The sequence below is a fragment of the Astyanax mexicanus genome, chromosome 4 (assembly GCF_023375975.1).
Source record: "Astyanax mexicanus isolate ESR-SI-001 chromosome 4, AstMex3_surface, whole genome shotgun sequence".
Taxonomy (NCBI): domain Eukaryota; kingdom Metazoa; phylum Chordata; class Actinopteri; order Characiformes; family Acestrorhamphidae; genus Astyanax; species Astyanax mexicanus.
Genome location: NC_064411.1, coordinates 25941665 through 25963243, shown reverse-complemented (window position 1 = coordinate 25963243; position 21579 = coordinate 25941665). Strand labels below are relative to the sequence as shown.

The window sequence follows — 21579 nt, the reverse complement described above, 5'->3', positions numbered from 1 at the left end:
TATTTTTTTTCTTTAAAACTTTGATTTTAAAGTTTTACCACATTTTCTTCATGAAATCCACTTTGAAATCCTACCCCTTGTTGGGATCAGGGTAATCCTGTTTTTTTGGATCAAAGTTATCCAAATCCTACTGAAAAGTTTTGAACAACAGAAACTGAAGGTTTGATCTATTTTCAAACTAGGATTGGATTATGTGATCTGATCCGATTTCAGAATGCTTCTTTTCCTTTTGAACAACCCGTTTTTCAGATTTGATCCAATCCGATAACCAAAATCCGATCAGAGTTCCTCTGAACAACTGGCCCCAGGTGGTCTACCATCCATGTACTAATCAGGCCAAACCCTGCTTAGCTTCCGAGATCAGGCGTTCTCAGGGTAGTGTGACCGTAAACAATTGCAGAACTCTCGTCAAGACTACTTATGCGACTTCATCTATGTTGGGTTTCAGATAATACACTAGTAATGTATAACAAGACCATGGTCATTGAAGCAAGAGGGGAAAAGCTTACAGCACCTGGTATTTCCAGGTGGTCTCCCATCCAAGTACTAACCAGACCAAACGCTGCTTAGCTTCTGAGATCTGGCGTTCTCAGGGTAGTGTGACCGTAAGCGACTGCAGAACTCTCACCAAGACTACTTATGCGACTTCATCTATGTTGGGTTTCAGATAACACATTAGTAATGTATAACAAGACCATGGTAATAGAAGCAAGAGGGGAAAAGCTTACAGCACCTGGTATTCCCAGGTGGTCTCCGATCCAAGTAATAACCAGGCCAAACCCTGCTTAGCTTCCGAGATCAGACGAAATCGGGCGTTCTCAGGGTTGTGTGACCGTATGCGATTGCAGAACTCTCATCAAGACTACTTATGCGACTTCATCTATGTTGGGTTTCAGATAACACATTAGTAATGTATAACAAGACCATGGTAATAGAAGCATATTCCCAGGTGGTCTCCCATCCAAGTACTAACCAGGCCCAACCCTGCTTAACTTCCGAGATCAGACGAGATCGGGCGTTCTCAGGGTAGTGTGACCGTAAGCGGTTGCAGAACTCTCATTATTCTGTTTACCCATTCAGGATAATGTATCCAAGATAAACAGCACCCCCTCATGGGGTTTTAAGGTACTGCAGGGAATGATTTGTTTTAGGGAGGTTATCCTCCATTTTCTTTTCAGTTAAACTTCAGGAGAGCTGCAGTCTGCATGGACTCCCACTTTTTAATCCACGCTGTATCTAGGCTTTGGCTAGCTAGTGCAGGCTTCCCTACATTGTTATGTTAGCTATGTTAGCTTTGGTTTACTTCTAAGTGTTGTTACTATTGTTTATTGTTGTTTTCATTGTATTTATTTGCAGTTTTACAAGAAAAGTTTGAACCAAAGGAAAGAATAAAAAACAACTAAGGATGTGAATAAACCTGAAATCATCAGTAAAGCCACTCCTTTTACAAAGCTTTGATTTTTCTTGAAGTTCCTGTTAGCTATCTGTCTAGCTTTGCTCACACACGCAACTGCTAGGGCAGAATAGTAAAAAGGCATCATTGAACAAGGGGATTGTTACAGTCAGCATACTGCAGGCGGCAATTTGACTCAAACTACGCAAAGCTCAACATGGCCGACGGCAAAGACAGCGAGCAAATGCAGAAAACCTTCGAGACAAGGTCACAGGTCTCTGGTTCCAGAACCTCAAGTCGTAGTTCAGCCAGCTCCGCAGCTACTAAAGCAAGAGCTAAAGCAGGCAGCTCGAGCACAGTTCTCATATGTTGAGAAGGAAGCAGCTATGCTGAAGGAGAAAGCAAAAATCGAGGAAGAGCATCAAAAGAACACTGCAGAAGCAACAAGGCATAAGGCAGATGTTGAAGCAAACTTGTATGTGCTAAAGTTGAAGAGAGAACCAGCTGCAGCCTCTGCTGAGGCGGCTGTGTATGAGGCAGCAGCAGAAATTGAAGATGAACATCTTGAAGGGTTAGCTCAGATAACTACTCAAGATCCAGTTCAGCAAACTAATGAGTATGTACATAGCCACTCCCTTGTACAGTACACTCAGCAACAAATTCCAGATGCAGTGCCTCTTCAGTCAACTAACAGGGAAGACCTTCATCCTGCAACTTAAATGCCGATAAATGCTCATGCATCACCATCTCCTGTGAGGAAGTGCCATGTGGAAGATAACCAGAATTACAACACGACAAATGCACAACAATCACATAATTACCCTTGTCCACAGTCTCATGCACCCAGCCTGTCTGATCATACATTTATGAGGCCAGAAACAAGTGATCTAAACAAGTATCTGATTTGAAAATAGTTGGAGTCTTCTGGGCTGGGCTGTAGGCCTAACCCTAGCTGCTTCAGTAACCGTAACCCCAAACCTAGCTCCAGCTGTAACTCCTAACCCTATCCTACCTGTTGGCCTAACCCTAGCTGCTTCGTTAACCCTAACCCTAACCTCAGCTCCAGCTGTAACTCCTAACCCTATCCCACCTGTAGGCCTAACCCTAGCTGCTTCGTTAACCCTAACCTTAACCATGGCTCCAGCTGTAACTCCTAACCCTAACCCACCTCTAGGCCTAACCCTAGCTGCTTCGGTAACCCTAACCCTAGCTCCAGCTTTAACCCTAACCCTATCCCAGCTGTAGGCCTAACCCTAGCTGCTTCGTTAACCCTAACCCTAACCCTGGCTCCAGGCTAACTCCTAACCCTATCCCACCTGTAGGCCTAACTCTAGCTGCTTCGGTAACCCTAACCCTAACCCTAGCTCCAGCTTTAACCCTAACCCTATCGCACCTGTAGGCCTAACCCTAGCTGCTTCATTAACCCTAACCCTAACCTTAGCTCCAGCTGTAACTCCTAACCCTATCCCACCTGTAGGCCTAACCCTAGCTGCTTCGGTAACCCTAACCCTCACCCTAGCTCCAGCTTTAACCCTAACCCTATCCAACCTGTAGGCCTAACCCTAGCTGCTTTGTTAACCCTAACCCTAACTCCAGCTTTAACCCTAACCCTATCCCACCTGTAGGCCTAACCCTAACCCTAGCTCCAGCTTTAACACTAACCCTATCCCACCTGTAGGCCTAACCCTAGATGCTTCGGTAACCCTAACCCTAACCATAGCTCCAGCTGTAACTCCTAACCCTATCCCACCTGTAGGCCTAACCCTAGCTGCTTCGTTAACCCTAACCCTAATTCCAGCTGTAACTCCTAACCTTATCCCTCCTGTAGGCCTAACCCTAGCTGCCTCGGTAACCCTCCTAACCCTAGCTCCAGCTTTAACACTAACCCTATCCAACCTGTAGGCCTAACCCTAGCTGCTTCGGTAACCCTAACCCTAACCCTAGCTCCAGCTGTAACTCCTAACCCTATCCCACCTGTAGGCCTAACCCTAGCTGCTTCGGTAACCCTAACCCTAACCCTAGCTCCAGCTGTAACTCCTAACCCTATCCCACCTGTAGGCCTAACCCTAGCTGCTTCGTTAACCCTAACCCTAGTTCCAGCTGTAACTCCTAACCCTATCCCTCCTGTAGGCCTAACCCTAGCTCCATCTTTAACCCTAACCCTATCCAACGTGTAGGCCTAACCCTAGCTGCTTGTTTAAGCCTAACCCTAACCCTAGCTCCAGCTGTAACTCCTAACCCTATCCCACCTGTAGGCCTAACCCTAGCTGCTTCGGTAACCCTAACCCTAGCTCCAGCTGTAACTCCTAATCCTATCCCACCTGTTGGCCTAACCCTAACCCTAGCTCCAGCTGTAACTCCTAACCCTATCCCACCTGTAGGCCTAACTCTAGCTGCTTCGGTAACCCTAACCGTTACCCTAGCTCCAGCTGTAACTCCTAACCCTAATCCACCTGTAGGCCTAACCCTAGCTGCTTCGCTAACCCTAACCCTAACCCTAGCTCCATCTTTAACCCTAACCCTATCCCACCTGTAGGCCTAACCCTAGCTGCTTCGGTAACCCAAACCCTAACCCTAACTCCAGCTGTAACTCCTAACCCTATCCCACCTGTAGGCCTAACCCTAGCTGCTTCGCTAACCCTAACCCTAGCTCCAGCTGTAACTCCTAACCCTATCCCACCTGTAGGCCTAACCCTAGCTGCTTCGCTAACCCTAACCCTAGCTCCAGCTTTAACCCTAACCCTATCCCACCTGTAGGCCTAACCCTAGCTGCTTCGGTAACCCTAACCCTAACCCTAGCTCCAGCTGTAACTCCTAACCCTATCCCACCTGTAGGCCTAACCCTAGCTGCTTCGTTAACCCTAACCCTAGTTCCAGCTGTAACTCCTAACCCTATCCCTCCTGTAGGCCTAACCCTAGCTCCATCTTTAACCCTAACCCTATCCAACGTGTAGGCCTAACCCTAGCTGCTTGTTTAAGCCTAACCCTAACCCTAGCTCCAGCTGTAACTCCTAACCCTATCCCACCTGTAGGCCTAACCCTAGCTGCTTCGGTAACCCTAACCCTAGCTCCAGCTGTAACTCCTAATCCTATCCCACCTGTTGGCCTAACCCTAACCCTAGCTCCAGCTGTAACTCCTAACCCTATCCCACCTGTAGGCCTAACCCTAGCTGCTTCGCTAACCCTAACCCTAACCCTAGCTCCATCTTTAACCCTAACCCTATCCCACCTGTAGGCCTAACCCTAGCTGCTTCGGTAACCCAAACCCTAACCCTAACTCCAGCTGTAACTCCTAACCCTATCCCACCTGTAGGCCTAACCCTAGCTGCTTCGCTAACCCTAACCCTAGCTCCAGCTGTAACTCCTAACCCTATCCCACCTGTAGGCCTAACCCTAGCTGCTTCGCTAACCCTAACCCTAGCTCCAGCTTTAACCCTAACCCTATCCCACCTGTAGGCCTAACCCTAGCTGCTTCGGTAACCCTAACCCTAACCCTAGCTCCAGCTGTAGCTCCTAACCCTATCCCACCTGTAGGCCTAACCCTAGCTGCTTCGGTAACCCTAACCCTAACCCTAGCTCCAGCTGTAACTCAAATCAAATCAAATCAAATCAAATTCATTTGTATAGCGCTTTTTACAACAGGTGTTGGCACAAAGCAGCTTTACAGAAACATGATTACAGGACAAAGAATCAGGCAAAACATTACACATAGAAAATACAGAATACAGAACCCCCAGTGAGCGCGGAGGCAAGGAAAAACTCCCTCAGAGCTGCAGGAGGAGGAAGAAACCTTGGGAGGACCAAGACTCACATTAAAGGGGGGACCATCCTACCACTGGTCAAACGGCTTTTAAATAGACATTTAAAAAGTCTTTTATACATCTATATAGGTTTTATGTACTCAGGAGTGTAATAGCGCCACTAATGGCTTGGATGTAATCTGTAGTGGAGAGTAAGATGGTCGATGAGCAGCTGATCTGTGGTGGTGGTGGAGAAGAGCTGACTTCAGAAACTTCCATCAGTCTGGCCGGACAGGAGACGCGAGAGCCTGAGGGTCCAACATCGGTATCAAGTCAGACAGGTGGGCAGTCAGTAACTCGGAGGAAGGCAGAGAGATGGAATTAGTTTTGACTGGATTTATGCAAAACTGAGAATATTAAAACATTATCAGAGTGTGGCAAATGACTCCGGCAGAACTGAATAAAACAGCCTAACTAAAGGCAGAGAGCCAGAAGGTAACATAGACATGGAGGCACCCTGAAACACCAGCATCCACCCACTCCACCGTCCACAAACCTGAGTGACCGTGTGCAGTGGGAGAACAACAGCACCAGCATCTCAGTTTACCACAATTTCCTCTGTCCATGAACCCCTGAATCTGCAGCCTTATCTAAAGGGAAAAACATTAATTACCAAAAGCTAAACTAAACAAGTAAGTTTTCAGTCTAGACTTAAAGATTGAGACTGTGTCTGAGTCCCGAACATATTCGGGGAGATTATTCCAGAGTTGAGGCGCTCCTAACCCTATCCCACCTGTAGGCCTAACCCTAGCTGCTTCGTTAACCCTAACCCTAGTTCCAGCTGTAACTCCTAACCTTATCCCTCCTGTAGGCCTAACCCTAGCTCCATCTTTAACCCTAACCCTATCCAACGTGTAGGCCTAACCCTAGCTGCTTGTTTAAGCCTAACCCTAACCCTAGCTCCAGCTGTAACTCCTAACCCTATCCCACCTGTAGGCCTAACCCTAGCTGCTTCGGTAACCCTAACCCTAGCTCCAGCTGTAACTCCTAATCCTATCCCACCTGTTGGCCTAACCCTAACCCTAGCTCCAGCTGTAACTCCTAACCCTATCCCACCTGTAGGCCTAACTCTAGCTGCTTCGGTAACCCTAACCGTTACCCTTGCTCCAGCTGTAACTCCTAACCCTAATCCACCTGTAGGCCTAACCCTAGCTGCTTCGCTAACCCTAACCCTAGCTCCATCTTTAACCCTAACCCTATCCCACCTGTAGGCCTAACCCTAGCTGCTTCGGTAACCCAAACCCTAACCCTAACTCCAGCTGTAACTCCTAACCCTATCCCACCTGTAGGCCTAACCCTAGCTGCTTCGCTAACCCTAACCCTAGCTCCAGCTGTAACTCCTAACCCTATCCCACCTGTAGGCCTAACCCTAGCTGCTTCGCTAACCCTAACCCTAACCCTAGCTCCAGCTTTAACCCTAACCCTATCCCACCTCTAGGCTTAACCCTAGCTGCTTCGGTAACCCTAACCCTAATCCTAGCTCCAGCAGTAACTCCTAACCCTATCCCACCTGTAGGCCTAACCCTAGCTGCTTCGGTAACCCTAACCCTAACCCTAGCTCCAGCTGTAGCTCCTAACCCTATCCCACCTGTAGGCCTAACCCTAGCTGCTTTGTTAACCCTAACCCTAACCCTAGCTCCAGCTGTAACTCCTAACCCTATTCCACCTGTAGGCCTAACCCTAGCTGCTTCGTTAACCCTAACCCTAACCCTAACTATAGCTGTAACTCCTAACCCTATCCCACCTGTAGGCCTAACCCTAGCTGCTTTGTTAACCCTAACCATAACCCTAGCTCCAGCTGTAACTCAAGTCAAGTAGTTTTATTGAAATTACGTTACTCTCCTTCCCAATTTTACAGCAAGTACAGATAATAGATATAATAAAGGAGAATAGGAGACACTATGCGTACAATACAGCAGGGAAACAAATAGACATACATGAGACAAAAACAAGGTTTAGTAGTGTGGGGGAGAAATAGATATATAAATATAAGTAAAAAAAAGAAATAGATATTTAATATAAAAGAGTGGGAGACACTATATGTACAATACAACAAGACACAATAAACATAAGACAATAGTGCAATATTGATGGTGATTAAGATGAAATTACAGTATAAATAGTATATAACAGTAGTGGAAATAGGATATATGGTATATAGCTTAAGGCTGGTAAAGTGAATGGGTGCGTAAGTCCTTAAAGTTCACCGTTTAATTAAAGTGGAATTAAAGTACGTATTGACAGTGCAAGTATAGCAGTAGTGCAGGTATTGTGCAGTGCAAGTCCGTTTGGAAGGGACCATTACTTTGTGCATTGTAGTGCAGAGTTTCAGTACTGTATTAGTGGGGGGTCAGGATGCTCAGTAAGTGTGTGCTGGGGGCAGGATTGGGATGAGGGTAGAGCAGGAAGAGAGTTCAGCATCCTCACAGCCTGATGGATGGGGCTGTCTCGCAGTCTGCTGGTCCTCGCCCCGAGACTCCGCAGTCTCCTCCCTGATGGCAGCAGGCTGAAGAAGCTGTGTAGTGGGTGGGAGGGATCTCCTGCCAGACGGAGGGCTTTCCGTGTGAGGCGGGAGCTGTACAAGTCCTGAAGTGAGGGGAGAGAGGTGCCAACAATCTTCTCAGCTGCTCTCACGATACGCTGGAGGGTCCTGCGGCAGGATGCTGTGCAGGCCCCGTACCACACGGTGAAACAGCTGGTCAGGATGCTCTCGATGGCCCCTCTGTAGAAGGTGGTCATGATGGGGGTGGGGGCTTCAGCTCTTCTCAGCTTGCGGAGAAAGTAGAGACGCTGATTTGCCTTCCTGGCCACTGATGCTGAGTTGCTCCAGGAGTTGCTCCAGGTCCTCTGTGATGTGCACACCCAGGAACTTGGTGCTGCTCACCCTCTCCATAGCAGTTCCGTTGATGAACAAAGGAGTGTGCTGTGTGTGAGTTCTCCTGAAGTCCACAACAATCTCCTTGGTCTTCTCTGTGTTCAGAGAGAGATTGTTGTGTTTGCACCAGGAGGCCAGGCGGCTCACCTCGCTCATCGTTGTTGCTGATGAGACCCACCACCGTCGTGTCATCCGCAAACTTGATGAAGAGGTTGGAGGTGTGTGCTGCACTGTAAAAAGTGTAGCCCTGCTCAAATAAAAAAAATTGATGTCCATTTGTTGCATCTAAACTATTTGACTTCACTCAATCTAAATAAAGTCAATTGTTACAACCTGATTATTTTATTTTGACATAAACCATATTACTTCACTCGACCCAATATTAATTATTCACCTTGATCCAAGTTAAATTCTTTACATTTCAGTTTCGGAACCAAACTAATACATTTAAATTGAACCGAACTTAAAAAAAAAAACATGGCAGCATATTCAGAAGTTCCAGAAGTTACTGTGGCGTGGAAGAGGACGGATTACCAGCGAGATTCGTTTCAGTGCTCTCTTGCTCTTTTTATTTTGCTCTGAGGAGGATACTAAGAGCTGGATTTACATAGGATTCCACTTTTGAAAGTAAAACAGTTAGTTTTACTTTCAAAAGTGGAATCCTATGTAAATCCAGCTCCAACGCAGCTAACCCCACTCCCACACACAGAAAACACACAAAGGGTGAGGCACTTACACAAAACAACCACATAACTGATAACTACATGAATAATACTAGAACAGTGATAATAAAACATGACATGAAACTCTGGGATAAACAGTAACATAAACACGCAGAAAAACACCCACTTCCCCCAACAGGGTGAGCTCCCATAATTCCTTCCGCCCCCCCTCCAGTCCCGACGCCACAATGCCATAAGCATGCGTTGCTATCTCGCGAGCGCGTTCAGGCACTTTCTCCCTCTCTCATTCTCTCTCTCGCGAGCGCGTTCAGGCACTTTCTCCCTCTCTCCCTCAGAGCTCTGAAGCACTTCTCTACAACTTCTCCCGTGCTCCACAGTGCGCATGCGCAATTCATGTTTGATTCAAATTAAAAATATTACATCCTTATCTCTTTTCTTCGAGTATGATTTCAGTGGAACCAAAACATTTGGTTTATTTCCTTCAGAATTGTAATTAATTTAGTCTGAATCAAAATTGACACATCAAAATTCAAAAAGGTTGAGTTTCACAATAAAGTCAATAATTGTACTATGTGTTCAATCATATTTATTAGCTTGAATGATCAGCTCCATGCTTCACTTTTTACAGTGTGGTGTGCAATCGTGGGTCAGCAGAGTGAACAGAAGGGGGCTCAGCACACATCCTTGGGGAGCCCCTGTGTTCAGTGTGGTGATGCTGGATGTGCTGCTGCCAACCCGCACTGCCTGTGGTCTTCCAGTCAGTAAGTCTAACAGCCAGTTGCACAGTGAAGTGCTCAGCCCCAGACTGTCCAGTTTGTGTATGAGCTGTTGGGGAATGATTGTGTTGAATGCTGAGCTGAAGTCAACAAACAGAATTCTGACGTAGGTGTTCTTCTTTTCTAGGTGTGTGAGGGCTGAGTGTAGAACAGTGGAGATGGCATCATCGGTCGAGCGATTTGACTGATATGCAAACTGGTAGGGGTCCAGGGAGGGGGGGTGCGAAGACTTGATGTGATGCATGACTAGTCGTTCGAAGCACTTCATGAGGATGGGGGTGAGTGCAACTGGACGATAGTCATTGAACAGGATGGCGATGCCTTTTTTGGGACAGGGATGATGGTGGTGGCTTTGAAGCATGTGGGAACCACCGCCTGACTCAGAGAGGTGTTATAAATGTCAGTATAAACATCTGCGAGTTCCCAGGCACAGTCTCTCAGCACACGACCAGGAATGTTGTCAGGCCCAGGAGCTTTCCGAGCATTGATCCTGCTGAATACTCTCCTCACACTGTCTGGGGATAGCGCCAACACCTGGTCACCAGGAGGAAGGATGGATTTCTGGGCGGGTGTGTTGTTGAGTGGCTCGAACCTTGGGAAGAACCCATTCAGGTTGTTCAGCAGAGATGTGTCGCTGTCGCAGGTCTGTGGATGTGGTTTATAGCCTGTGATAGACTGGATACCCTGCCACAGGTTCCGTGTGTCTCTGCTGTCACTGAAGCATTGGGAAATCTTCTTTGAGTACAGCCTCTTAGCTTTCCTGATCCCGCGGGACAGGTTGGCCCTGGCTGTCCTCAGGCCTGCCTGGTCACCTGTTCTGAAGGCTGCATTTCTAGCCTTCAGGAGCTTGTGGACCTCTCCTGTCAGCCATGGTTTCTGATTCGCTCAAACAGTGATGGTCTTGAGGTCAGTTACATCATCAGTGCACTTGGTGATGTAGGCAGAGACAGTTTCTGTGTACTCCTGAATGTCTGTGGAGTTGTTGTGGGTGGCAGCCTCTCTGAACATATTCCAGTCTGTTGTGCTGAAACAGTCCTGAAGTGCCTCTGAGGAACCCTCTGGCCACACTCGTACCTGCTTAAGAACTGGTTTGGTGACTTTAACCAGTGGTCTGTAAGCTGGCATTAGCATAATGGTGAGGTGATCAGAGGCTCCCATGTGGGGGAGAGGGGAGGCTCTGTAGGCTCCTAACCCTATCCCACCTGGTATTCCCAGGCGGTCTCCCATCCAAGTACTAATCAGGCCAAACCCTGCTTAGCTTCCGAGATCAGACGAGATCGGGCGTTCTCAGGGTAGTGTGACCGTAAGCGGTTGAAGAACTCTCGTGAAGACTACTTATGTGACTTCATCTATGTTGGGTTTCAAATAAAACCCTAGTAATATATAACAAGACCATAGTAATAGAAGCAAAAGGGGAAAAGCTTACAGCACCTGGTATTCCCAAGTGGTCTTCCATCCAAGTACTAATCAGGCCAAACCCTGCTTAGCTTCCGAGATCAGATGAGATCAGGCGTTCTCAGGGTAGTGTGACCGTAAGCGATTGCTGAACTCTTAACAAAACTACTTATGTGACTTCATCTATTTTGGCTTTCAAATAAAACACTGGTAATATATAACAAAACCAAACTAATAGAAGCAAGAGGGGAAAAGCTTACAGCACCTGGTATTCCCAGGTGGTCTCCCATTCAAGTACTAATCAGGCCAAACCCTGCTTAGCTTCCGAGATCAGACGACATCGGTCGTTCTCAGGGTAGTGTGACCGTAAGCCATTACAGAACTCTCATCAAGACTACTTATGTGAATTAATCTATGTAGGGTTTCAAATAAAACACTAGTAATATATAACAAGACAATAGTAATAGAAGCAAAAGGGGAAAAGCTTACAGCACCTGGTATTCTCCCATCCCAGTACTAATCAGGCCAAACCCTGCTTAGCTTCCGAGATCAGACGAGATCTGGCGTTCTCAGGGTAGTTTGACTGTAAGCGGTTGAAGAACTCTTGTGAAGACTACGTATGTGACTTCATCTATGTTGGGTTTCAAATAAAACACTAGTAATATATAACAAGACAATAGTAATAGAAGCAAAAGGGGAAAAGCTTACAGCACCTGGTATTCCCAGGTGGTCTCCCATCCAAGTACTAATCAGGCTAAACCCTGCACAGCTTCCGAGATCAGACGAGATCTGGCGTTCTCAGGGTAGTGTGACTGTAAGCTGTTGAAAAGATCTCGTGAAGACTACTTATGTGACTTCATCTATGTTGTGATTTAAATACAACACTAGTAATATATAACTAAACCAAACTATTAGAAGCAAAAGGGGAAAAGCTTACAGCACCTGATATTCCCAAGTGGTCTCCGATCCAAGTTCTAATCAGGCCAAACCCTGCTTAGCTTCCGAGATCAGACGAGATCGGGCGTTCTCAGGGTAGTGTGAAGAACTCTCGTGAAGACTACTTATGTGACTTCATCTATGTTCCGATTCAAATAAAACACTAGTAATATATAACAAAACCAAACTAATAGAAGCAAGAGGGGAAAAGCTTACAGCACCTGGTATTCCCAGGTGGTCTCCCATCCAAGTACTAATCAGGCCAAACCCTGCTTAGCTTCCAAGATCAGACGAGTTCACGCGTTCTCAGAGTAGTGTGACCGTAAGCAGTTGAAGGACTCTCATAAAGACTACTTATGTGACTTCATCTATGTTGGGTTTAGAATAACACACTAGAAATATGTAACAAGACAATAGTAATAGAAGCAAAAGGGGAAAAGCTTACAGCATCTGGTATTCCCAGGTGGTCTCTGATCCAAACACTAACCAGGCCAAATCCTGCTTAGCTTCCGATATCAGATGAGATCGTTCGTTTTCAGGGTTGTGAGACCGTCAGCGATTGTAGAACTCTTATCATGACTACTCACGTGACTTCATCTATGTTAGGTTTCAACTAAAACACTAGTAATATGTAACAAAACCATACTAATAGAAGCAAGAGGGGAAAAGCTTACTGCAACTGGTATTCCCAGGTGGTCTCCAATCCAAGTACTAACCAGGCCAAACCCTGCTTAGCTTCCGAGATCAGACGAGATTGGGTGTTCTCAGGGTGGTGTGAACAAAAGCTATTGCAGAGGTCTCATCAAGACTACTTATGTGAATTCATCTATCATGGTTTTCAAACAACATACTAGTAATATATAACAAGACAATAGTAATATAAGCAAGAGGGGAAAAGCTTACAGCACCTGGTATGTGGAGACAGTCCAGAGTTCAAACACGGGCAGGCAGTATCACAGAGTAGGCAGAAATCCAAATTGAATAAACAGTCCTGGTCATACACAGGAATCCAATACAAAGGGAGCAGGCAAAACACAAAAACAAAATCATACATGAAAAATCAAACAAGGGCTAGAGACAAGGGCGTAGGAGCGGGCTTGATATTGGGGGGGACACATTTGCCAATATGAACCCAAGCCCACCCAATAGTTTCCTAGAACATTTGTGGAAATTACTTTTAATTAAAAGTAAATTATTATTATAAGGTGATTTTACAACCTAAACATGTTACTCCACATTACAGCTACTGTTGTTAGAAAAATTATGCAAGCAATGTCTGAGTTATCACCTAATATTTAAAATAATATAACAGATTATTATTATTGTTATTATTATTGTTATTATTATTATTATTATTATTATTATTATTATGTATTGGCATGTCAATTCTGTTGTATATTTACATTTTCTCCAGCACTTTTATTTTTTTCTACTGAGAGCTCTTCTTAAGATGGTGTCCTTTTATGTAAAAGAATGTAACTTTACGTTTCATAGAGACTTTTATAAACGTCAGGATATGTGGTCTTACTGTGAAATACAAATGAACAGAAGTCACATTACAGCAGTGTTTCTCAACACAGTTCTTATATATTCTACTGCATATTAAAACTGTTCTGCATATTCTAGAGCTTCCTCTGGTGGATATACATGATTAATTTAGGCTCCATAGGGGGCTAAAGGATTTTAACAGGTAAACTCAGTAAATGACTGTTTATTAGCTGATCAGGTGGAAAACACTAGTTTAGGGCAGTGATCGGGGTTAAGTAACTGCTTTAAACTACCAACTTAAAGTACTGTACGAAATTCTGGCGATCATCTACATCCAGCTTCTAGATAACTAGTTAGTTAAATCAATGTTCGTTCATTATAGCTCACAGTAAGTCCTGTAATCCTAAATGAATAAACAGTTTGAAAATTAAAGTGATTAGTTGATCAGGTACAGGGAAACATTACATATATATTTTATTTTTTTCCTTTAACCCTGACTCCCAATCTAGCTAATTCCAAAGATAAGCTTACACACTAACACAGCTGCAGTTTATTAATCACAGTGGGTTTAAACTGTGTGCTGATTCAGAGACGTGTATTTTTAACCAGCTATCAGAAACATATCATCACAGTTGAAGTGGTTAGCCTATCGTTACCTTTCTCTTAGAAAAATCTTCGTATATCCATATCTGTTTTAAAATCAGCTGAAGCTGCTGCGTCCCGATCCCGCTGCTAAATCTCACAGCGAGGGGGCGGGGCTTCCCCAACAGCAAACTGCCTCTGCTCCGCGCGCCGCAAAACCAGCAAGCTGATTGGCTGTTTCTACTGAGAGGCGTGACTTAATACCTGAACCGGCTCCGTGATTGGTCCGGTCTGTCTCCTCATTAATAGTACAGCTGACCTGAGCGAACTGATATCATTTTTGGGGGGGACAAATCCACCTGTTTCTAATATTGGGTGGGACATGTCCCACCCATCCCCCCGGTTCCTACGCCTATGGCTAGAGAAACGCTTTGTATTGCAGGATAAACCAAAGAGATACTTGGCGAGGTGTGAGCGTGAGCATGGTCCTTATATAGTGAGGGAATCAGTACTCGGGATTTCCCGGAGGTGTCATGTGGTGTGTCATGTGATCGGGAGAGAGCTTGATGTCATAGTGTGGTGCGTTCTGGGTATTGTAGATGGAAGCTTGGAAATTGCAGATCAATTCTTTCTGAAATTCTTTCAGCACTAGACATGACATGTACACTGCACACGGTAAGGGCTTATGTATGCTGTCCCACATAGGATTAAATTGTTACTCTTGAAATTGTGGCAAGTTAATATACGTATTCATGACCTTTTCTTTGGATATTTAGCTAAACATATGGTAGTAACCAAGAGGTTGCCAGTAATAATGTTATTAATCTTTGTGTTGAAATGTATTGTTCCTGATATTAGAGGGCTGGTTTATGCAAAGATTTCCCACCACTTTCCTTCGACCAAGTCAGGCGGGCTCAAGAAAATTATCTGTGGCATAGGCGTTTTATTTTGCAGCACTGCGCAGTGCAAGGCATAGCCTTATAGGTCTAGGTAAAACGCCGAAATAAGAGAATAAATAAATATTGGTTTAAATTACAATGTGTCAAAAGAAAATAAAACTCAGAGTGAACGTACTAAAAACGGACAACAAAAAAGAGACTTTATTGTTTAGTTCCAACAATAATTCTGGGTAAACACGCTGTGTACTGTGCCTATCCGCAATTGGGACGGGTAAAAAATTGTAATTGGACAGATTAAATAATTGTAAATAAAATGTTCATTTCTAGTACTTGGTTGAAAACCCTTTGTTGGCAATGACTGCCTGAAGTCTTGAACTCATGGACATCACCAGATGCTGTGTTTCCTCCTTTTTGATGCTCTGCCAGGCCTTTACTGTGGCGGTTTTCAGTTGCTGTTTGTTTGTGGGCCTTTCTGTCTGAAGTTTAGTCTTTAACAAGTGAAATGCATGCTCATTTGAGATCAGGTGACTGACCTGGCCATTCAAGAATATTCCACTCCTTTGCTTTATTTAACTACCGGGTTGCTTTGGCTTTATGTTTAGGGTCATTGTCCATCTGCAGTATGAAACGACGACCAATCAGTTTGGCTGCATTTGGCTGGATCTGAGCACACATTATGGCTCTGAATACCTCAGAATTCAATCGGATGCTTCTGTCCTGTGTCACATCATCAATAGACACTAGTGACCCAGTGCACCTGGCAACCATGCATGCCCAAGCCATCACACTGCCTCTACCGTGTTTTACAGATGATGTGGTATGCCTTGGATCATGAGCTGTACCACGCCTTCACCATACTTTTCTGTTTCCGTCATTCTATAGAGGTTGATTTTGGTTTCATCTGTCCAAAGAATGTTTTCCAGAACTGTGCTGGCTTTTTTTTTTTTGATTTTTAGAAGTCCAGTCTAGCCTTTTTATTCTTGAGGCTTATGAGTGGCTTGCACCATGCAGTGAACCCTCTGTACTTACTTTCATGCAGTCTTCTCTTTATGGTAGATTTGGATATTGATACGCCTACCTCCTGGAGAGTGTTGTTCACTTGGTTGGCTGTTGTGAAGGGGTTTGTCTTCACAATGGAGATTATTCTGCGATCATCCACCACTGTTGTCTTCCGTGGGCGCCCAGGTCTTTTTGCATTGATGAGTTCACGAGTCCTTTTTTTTCGTTCTCAGGATGTACCAAACTGTAGATTTTGCCACTCCTAATATTGTAGCAATTTCTCTGATGCTTTTTTCTGTTTTTGCAGCTTAAGGATTGCTTGTTTCACCTGCATGGAGAGCTCCTTTGATTGCATGTTTACTTCACAGCAAAACCTTTCAAATGCAAGCACCACACATTAAATCAACTTCAGGCCTTTTATCTGCTTAATTGAGAAAAATATAACAAAGGGATTGCCCACACCTGTCGATTGAAATTGCCTTAGAGTCAATTGTCCAATTACTTTAGGTCCCTTTAAAAACAGGGTGGCACATGTTAAGGAGCTAAAACTCCTAAATTCTTCATCCAATTTTAATGTGGATACCGTCAAATAAAAGCTGGATGTCTGGACTTTATGCCCATGTACATTATATAACTATAACTTGAATATGTTTCAGTAAACAGATAAAAAGACAAAATTTGTGTCAGTGTCCAAATATATATGGACCTAACTGTATCTGCTCGTTTGATTAGAAGTAGCTGTGGTTATTATTAATAAACCTGGAGCTTCTATATCCCTCACTTGGTTCAGCAGCAGCTCTTTCACTTCTTCTGGAGGCTGATAATTCTGATCTGTTCTATATTGGAGTTCACTTGGCATTACAGTCCGCAACAAAACAGCTGTACCTTTTTATTCAGTTTTTTCTGGTGTACAATCGCATACCAATTGAACCGAAAAACAGACCGCGGTGGGTCTGCCTTCTTTACTAGCGCCCTCTCTGCGTGAGGCACCAAACAAACTGAAACAGGTTTAATTTTGTCTGGTTTGTTTAGTTATACTAGGGCTGCAGCTATGGATTATTTTAGAAAATGAAGAAATCATTCATTTCCTTTCCAGCTAAAGTAACTTTAGCTCAGCTAATTTTAACATTTATTTAACATATTTATATTCTGAACACCACAGTGCTGTGTTTACTGTTTACATAAAGACTGTATTAATTTGAGAACTTGTCTCTGTTCGAACAAACTAATCAAACACATTAGACAGTACTCCTATTAATTCACACTTCACAGTGATGACGTAATATTATTAAGCTACATTAATGTTAATCTCATTGATTTATTATAAGCAGAGGTGGAAAAAGTACTGAAAAATTGTAATTAAGTAAAAGTACCTTTACTTTGCTAAAATTCTACTCAAGTAAAAGTAAAAGTACCCATCTAAAAATCTACTGGAGTAAAAGTAAAAAGTACTCAATTTAAAATGTACTTTGAGTAAAAGTTACATAGTTACTTTTAATTATTTGATGTAAAAAAGTGAAAACAAATCATAAATTAAATTGTTTTTAATTAATTATTATTCCACAAATAATTCAGACCTTTCAGGCAGTATTTGTTCTACCACCCCATAAAACAAGTGGCATAGGTTTCTATGATCCATTTTCTTTCTTTACTGTTAAAAAGTAAATATGGTCATATATTGGTCATATAGGTGACTATAAACTGTGTTTTTATAGTTTTACAGTTCATTATTATTTTTTAACTTGCCATTGCTCTGCTTTAACTGCTATTTACTTGTTTTTTTAAGCAGATTGTTGATAAAAGTATTTACACCACATGCTTTCTCAGGTTTGATGTGTAAGTTTTGAAAGCTGCAGCTCTGTCCGGCGTGGCACATTTTGTATCGCATGAGGACGTTATTGGCTTGTTATTCCACGTGCGAGCATCCGTGTGTCATGTCTGTTGCTGAAAGCACACCTGTGTTCCCCTCACTCAGCTCTACCTGCAATTTCCAAGCTTCCAACTACAATACCCAGAACGTACCTCACCATGACATCACACGCACTTTCGATCACATGGTACACCGCATGACACCTCCAGGAAGTCCTGAGTAATGATTACCCCTTAGTATATAAGGACCACGCTCACGCTCACACCTCGCCGAGTAATTGTATTGGTTCTACCTGCATTACAAAGCGTTTCTATTGCCCATGTTGTTATTCCGTGTATGATCTTTTTCCGTGTATTACCGACTTTGATTTTTGCCTTGCCCGTGTATTGAATTTTCTGTGTATGACCTGGACTGTTGCTTCACCTTTGAATTACTGCCTTCTCTCTGATATCCCCTGCTCGTGTATGAACTCTGGACTGTCTCCTGTTTATGGTATGGTTTCCCTGCTCATTGTTTCACTGGTATTGACCTGGCTTGTTTTGACTACTCCTGTTAAATCTTTTAATAAAAGATTTTTATTGTATCCGCTCAAGTCTCCTCCTTGTCTGGCCCTGACACCGTGCCAATTGTTTTTTTTAATCCAGACAATTGTTTTTTTTTCCCCAGCATTTTATTTTTTTACTGTAATGGGGAGTTTTCCAATGTAGTGAAGTAAATTACTTGTGTCAAAATGTACTTGAGTAAAAGTAAAATTACCTATTTTAAAAAAGTACTTTAAAAATTACAAATTACTTATGAAATCTACTCAGTTACAGTAACTTGAGTAAATGTAATTCATTTATTTTCACCTCTGGTTATAAGTTATACCAATCAATGTTGTTATAAAACGTGCTGTTGTGGAAGGCAAGGATACGCTGAATACATGTCACAGTTCAAACCTAAAATGCTTTTATTCCTTTAAAATCGCTGTATTCCCTTGCCGCTTCCACTTTTCCGCTGCTCAACTAACCTCTGCCTCCTTCTTTTTCTTCCTGGGCAAGGGAGACATAACGCTGAGCACGTTGTTTCACAAAAAAGGAGTAAAAATTATGCACTCTGAGTTTTTAAATGAAATAATCGATTACTTGAGGCACAGAAAATTAATCGATCCATTTTTTTAAATCAGTATTAAGAAGAAATACAAATACACATAAATGTGACAAAGTGATGAGGATTTCTCATTCTTTTAAAGAGGTAGTTTATATCCTTTCTCCTGGGAAACGGGTAAACTCCTGTCTCTAAAAGAGCCCCACTGAGCCTTGCTGTCCGGCGGCAAAGCTGTGTATAAACAGATTGTGAATCAAAGCTGAGTTAGTTGGTTGTAAATATTCAGTTAGTCTGCAAAAGATACGTTATTGATGACTGAGAGGTGCTGGTTATTTAACCAGTTTCATCATTTTTCCTCTTACTCTTACATTGTCAGGAAGGTACTTGTAACTGCTCCTTGTGTTTTTTATTAAAGTCTCTGCTGTTTGTTCCTCCTCTCTAAATCCTAGTGGTACAGATTTTGTAATAGGAATGTTTGCTTGTGCTAAGTTAAATGAGATTTCCCACAGTGCTGATGCTGCTGGCTTCAGCTAGGTGTTGTCTAGAGACAGGCATTTACATAAGTAGTTGTCTCTCTGTATACTGTGAGTAATGACTGTATGGCTATTGGGGCAACAATAGTAAATATTGTGTTTTTAGAAAAGAGATCTGTGTGCTTTTTGTTTGTTTGTATTTAAATTGTGATTATATTACAGTGTACATGTTTTTGTATGTTGATTTTATTATTAGTTTGCACCATCCACATAAAAGAACAGATGTTGCTCCGTCAAGCCAAGTCGTAAATGTTTGTGGTGAAGACAACAACATCCCGCCTCCTGTCCAATCACAGAGCAAGTACAACACCCACCCACTGGCCAATCACAGAGCGATTATAAAACTGGCCTCTTGTCCAATCACAGAGTTTGGAATCACGACGGCGTCACCATTCCTTGAAGACCCTTGCAACAGGCACCTATCTTCACACTGTAGGAGATGCAGAACAGTTAAGCAAGAATAATGTATGCAGGGAAATCCACAAAGTTGCAGTTGCTCTGAAGCAAATGCTGGATGCATTTGTGGTCTTCCCAGGACACTTGTCAGTGCAGTTAATCAAAGAAGGATTCTATGCAATAGCAGGTAACACACGTGACTGTCTAAACCTAGTGCATCTTTTATCTAGCTTGACAATGTCTGTCTGTTGCAGGATTTCCCAGAGTGATTGGTGCAATTGACTGCACACATGGTCAAATCAGAGCATCCCTAGGGGAACATGAGGCTGATTACATTAACAGAAAGTCAGTGCATAGCATCAATGTACAGGTAGCTTATTCAAGTACACACACGAAATATGTATGACTTTATTAGTACTAAAACAGCATTATAAAACCACTTGATATCTTTCTCCTCAATAGATGACCTGTGATCATCAGTGCCTAATTACCAGTATTGATGCCAATGGTCTGGGTCAGTTCACGTATATACAAAGAGTCAACTATAGGTCATCGTCTGGAGCTAGGTATGAATGTCTTAATCAATGTTTAATGTTTCAAATAAAGTATTAGTAAAATAATGTTCTGTTTTCCACTGAAGCTGAATTTAATGGGCTGCTGCTTGGAGACAGATGGGTATGCATGCAAAAGGAACTTGATGACTCCTTTTCCAGATCCACAGCTGGGACCACAGAGTCAGTTCAATGTGGCTCATTTCAAAACTAGGGTCAGGATAGAAATGACCTTTGGGATTCTGAAATCACGATTTAACTGTTTGAGATTGTTAAGGGTCCAGCCAGCCAAGGCATGTGACATAATTGTAGCTTGTGTGGTACTGCACAATATAGCCATGATTAGGAAGGAGAGAGTCCCACCAGTGGAGCCACAGCCGACTGATTTGGTGGATCCAGTCACTGTGGACCAACCAGAGGGCAGAGTTGTGAGACAGACTATTGCAGAAGTAATCTTTAACTGTTAATAAAGACATGTTATATAAAATGGCATAAATGCTAAAATCTTTATTTATTTAGCTAGTGGTGTGATGCGGGAACAAATACCGAAGAAATGTCTAAAGGAATATGAAGTAGACATACACAAACCTTGACCAAACCGTTATGAAAAAAACAAAACAAAAAAACATCTGCCACACATATCAAAGCTAACTAGCTAACTGGCTAAGCAGCCCCCTCAGTTAACTATTCTCTGGACTAGCGCTGGCTAAGCAGCCCCCTCAGTTAACTATTCTCTGGACTAGCGCTGGCTAAGCAGCCCCCTCAGTTAACTATTCTCCAGACTAGCACTGGCTAAGCAGCCCCCTCAGTTAACTATTCTCCGGACTAGCGCTGGCTAAGCAGCCCCCTCAGTTAGCGTTAGCTAAATTACTCTCCAGACTAGCGCTAGCTAAGCAGCCCCCTCAGTTAACTATTCTCCATACTAGCGCTGGCTAAGCAGGAACCCCCTCAGTTAGCGTTAGCTAACTTACTCTCCGGACTAGCGCTGGCTAAGCAGCCCCCTCAGTTAACTACTCTCCGAACTAGCGCTGGCTAAGCAGCCCCCTCAGTTAACTATTCTCCTGACTAGCGCTGGCTAAGCAGCCCCCACAGTTAGTGTTAGCTAACTTACTCTACGGACTAACGCTGGCTAAGCAGCCCCCTCAGTTAACTACTCTCCAGACTAGCGCTAGCTAAGCAGCCCCCTCAGTTAACTACTCTCCGGACTAGCGCTGGCTAAGCAACCCCCTCAGTTAGCGTTAGCTAACTTACTCTCCGGACTAGCGCTGGCTAAGCAGCCCCCTCAGGTAACTACTCTCCGGACTAGCGCTGGCTAAG

The 21579-nt window shown here is 43.6% G+C and overlaps 1 protein-coding gene, 1 non-coding gene and 9 pseudogenes across 2 annotated transcripts; 1 reads left to right on the top strand and 10 right to left on the bottom strand.

The window, feature by feature from the left end:
- Positions 1-502: 502 nt before the first annotated feature.
- On the bottom strand, positions 503-611 carry LOC125802064 (5S ribosomal RNA; annotated as a pseudogene).
- Positions 612-721: 110 nt separating this feature from the next.
- On the bottom strand, positions 722-840 carry LOC125801916 (5S ribosomal RNA; annotated as a pseudogene).
- An 80-nt stretch (positions 841-920) lies between these two features.
- Positions 921-1043, bottom strand: LOC125802052 (5S ribosomal RNA; annotated as a pseudogene).
- A 567-nt stretch (positions 1044-1610) lies between these two features.
- Positions 1611-20729, top strand: LOC107197386 (putative nuclease HARBI1). Its single transcript, XM_049478992.1, has 5 exons — positions 1611-1721; positions 19682-19898; positions 19966-20081; positions 20174-20259; positions 20324-20729. Exons 1-5 carry the CDS (start codon positions 1611-1613, stop codon positions 20727-20729), a joined length of 936 nt encoding a protein of 311 aa, XP_049334949.1.
- LOC125801998 (5S ribosomal RNA) lies at positions 10718-10836 on the bottom strand (annotated as a pseudogene).
- Positions 10947-11065, bottom strand: LOC125801766 (5S ribosomal RNA). The gene has a single exon (XR_007438926.1). It is a non-coding gene; the product is annotated as a 5S ribosomal RNA (ribosomal RNA).
- LOC125801907 (5S ribosomal RNA) lies at positions 11176-11294 on the bottom strand (annotated as a pseudogene).
- Positions 11405-11513, bottom strand: LOC125802053 (5S ribosomal RNA; annotated as a pseudogene).
- LOC125802009 (5S ribosomal RNA) lies at positions 11624-11742 on the bottom strand (annotated as a pseudogene).
- On the bottom strand, positions 12068-12186 carry LOC125801921 (5S ribosomal RNA; annotated as a pseudogene).
- LOC125802058 (5S ribosomal RNA) lies at positions 12526-12644 on the bottom strand (annotated as a pseudogene).
- Positions 20730-21579: the final 850 nt, after the last annotated feature.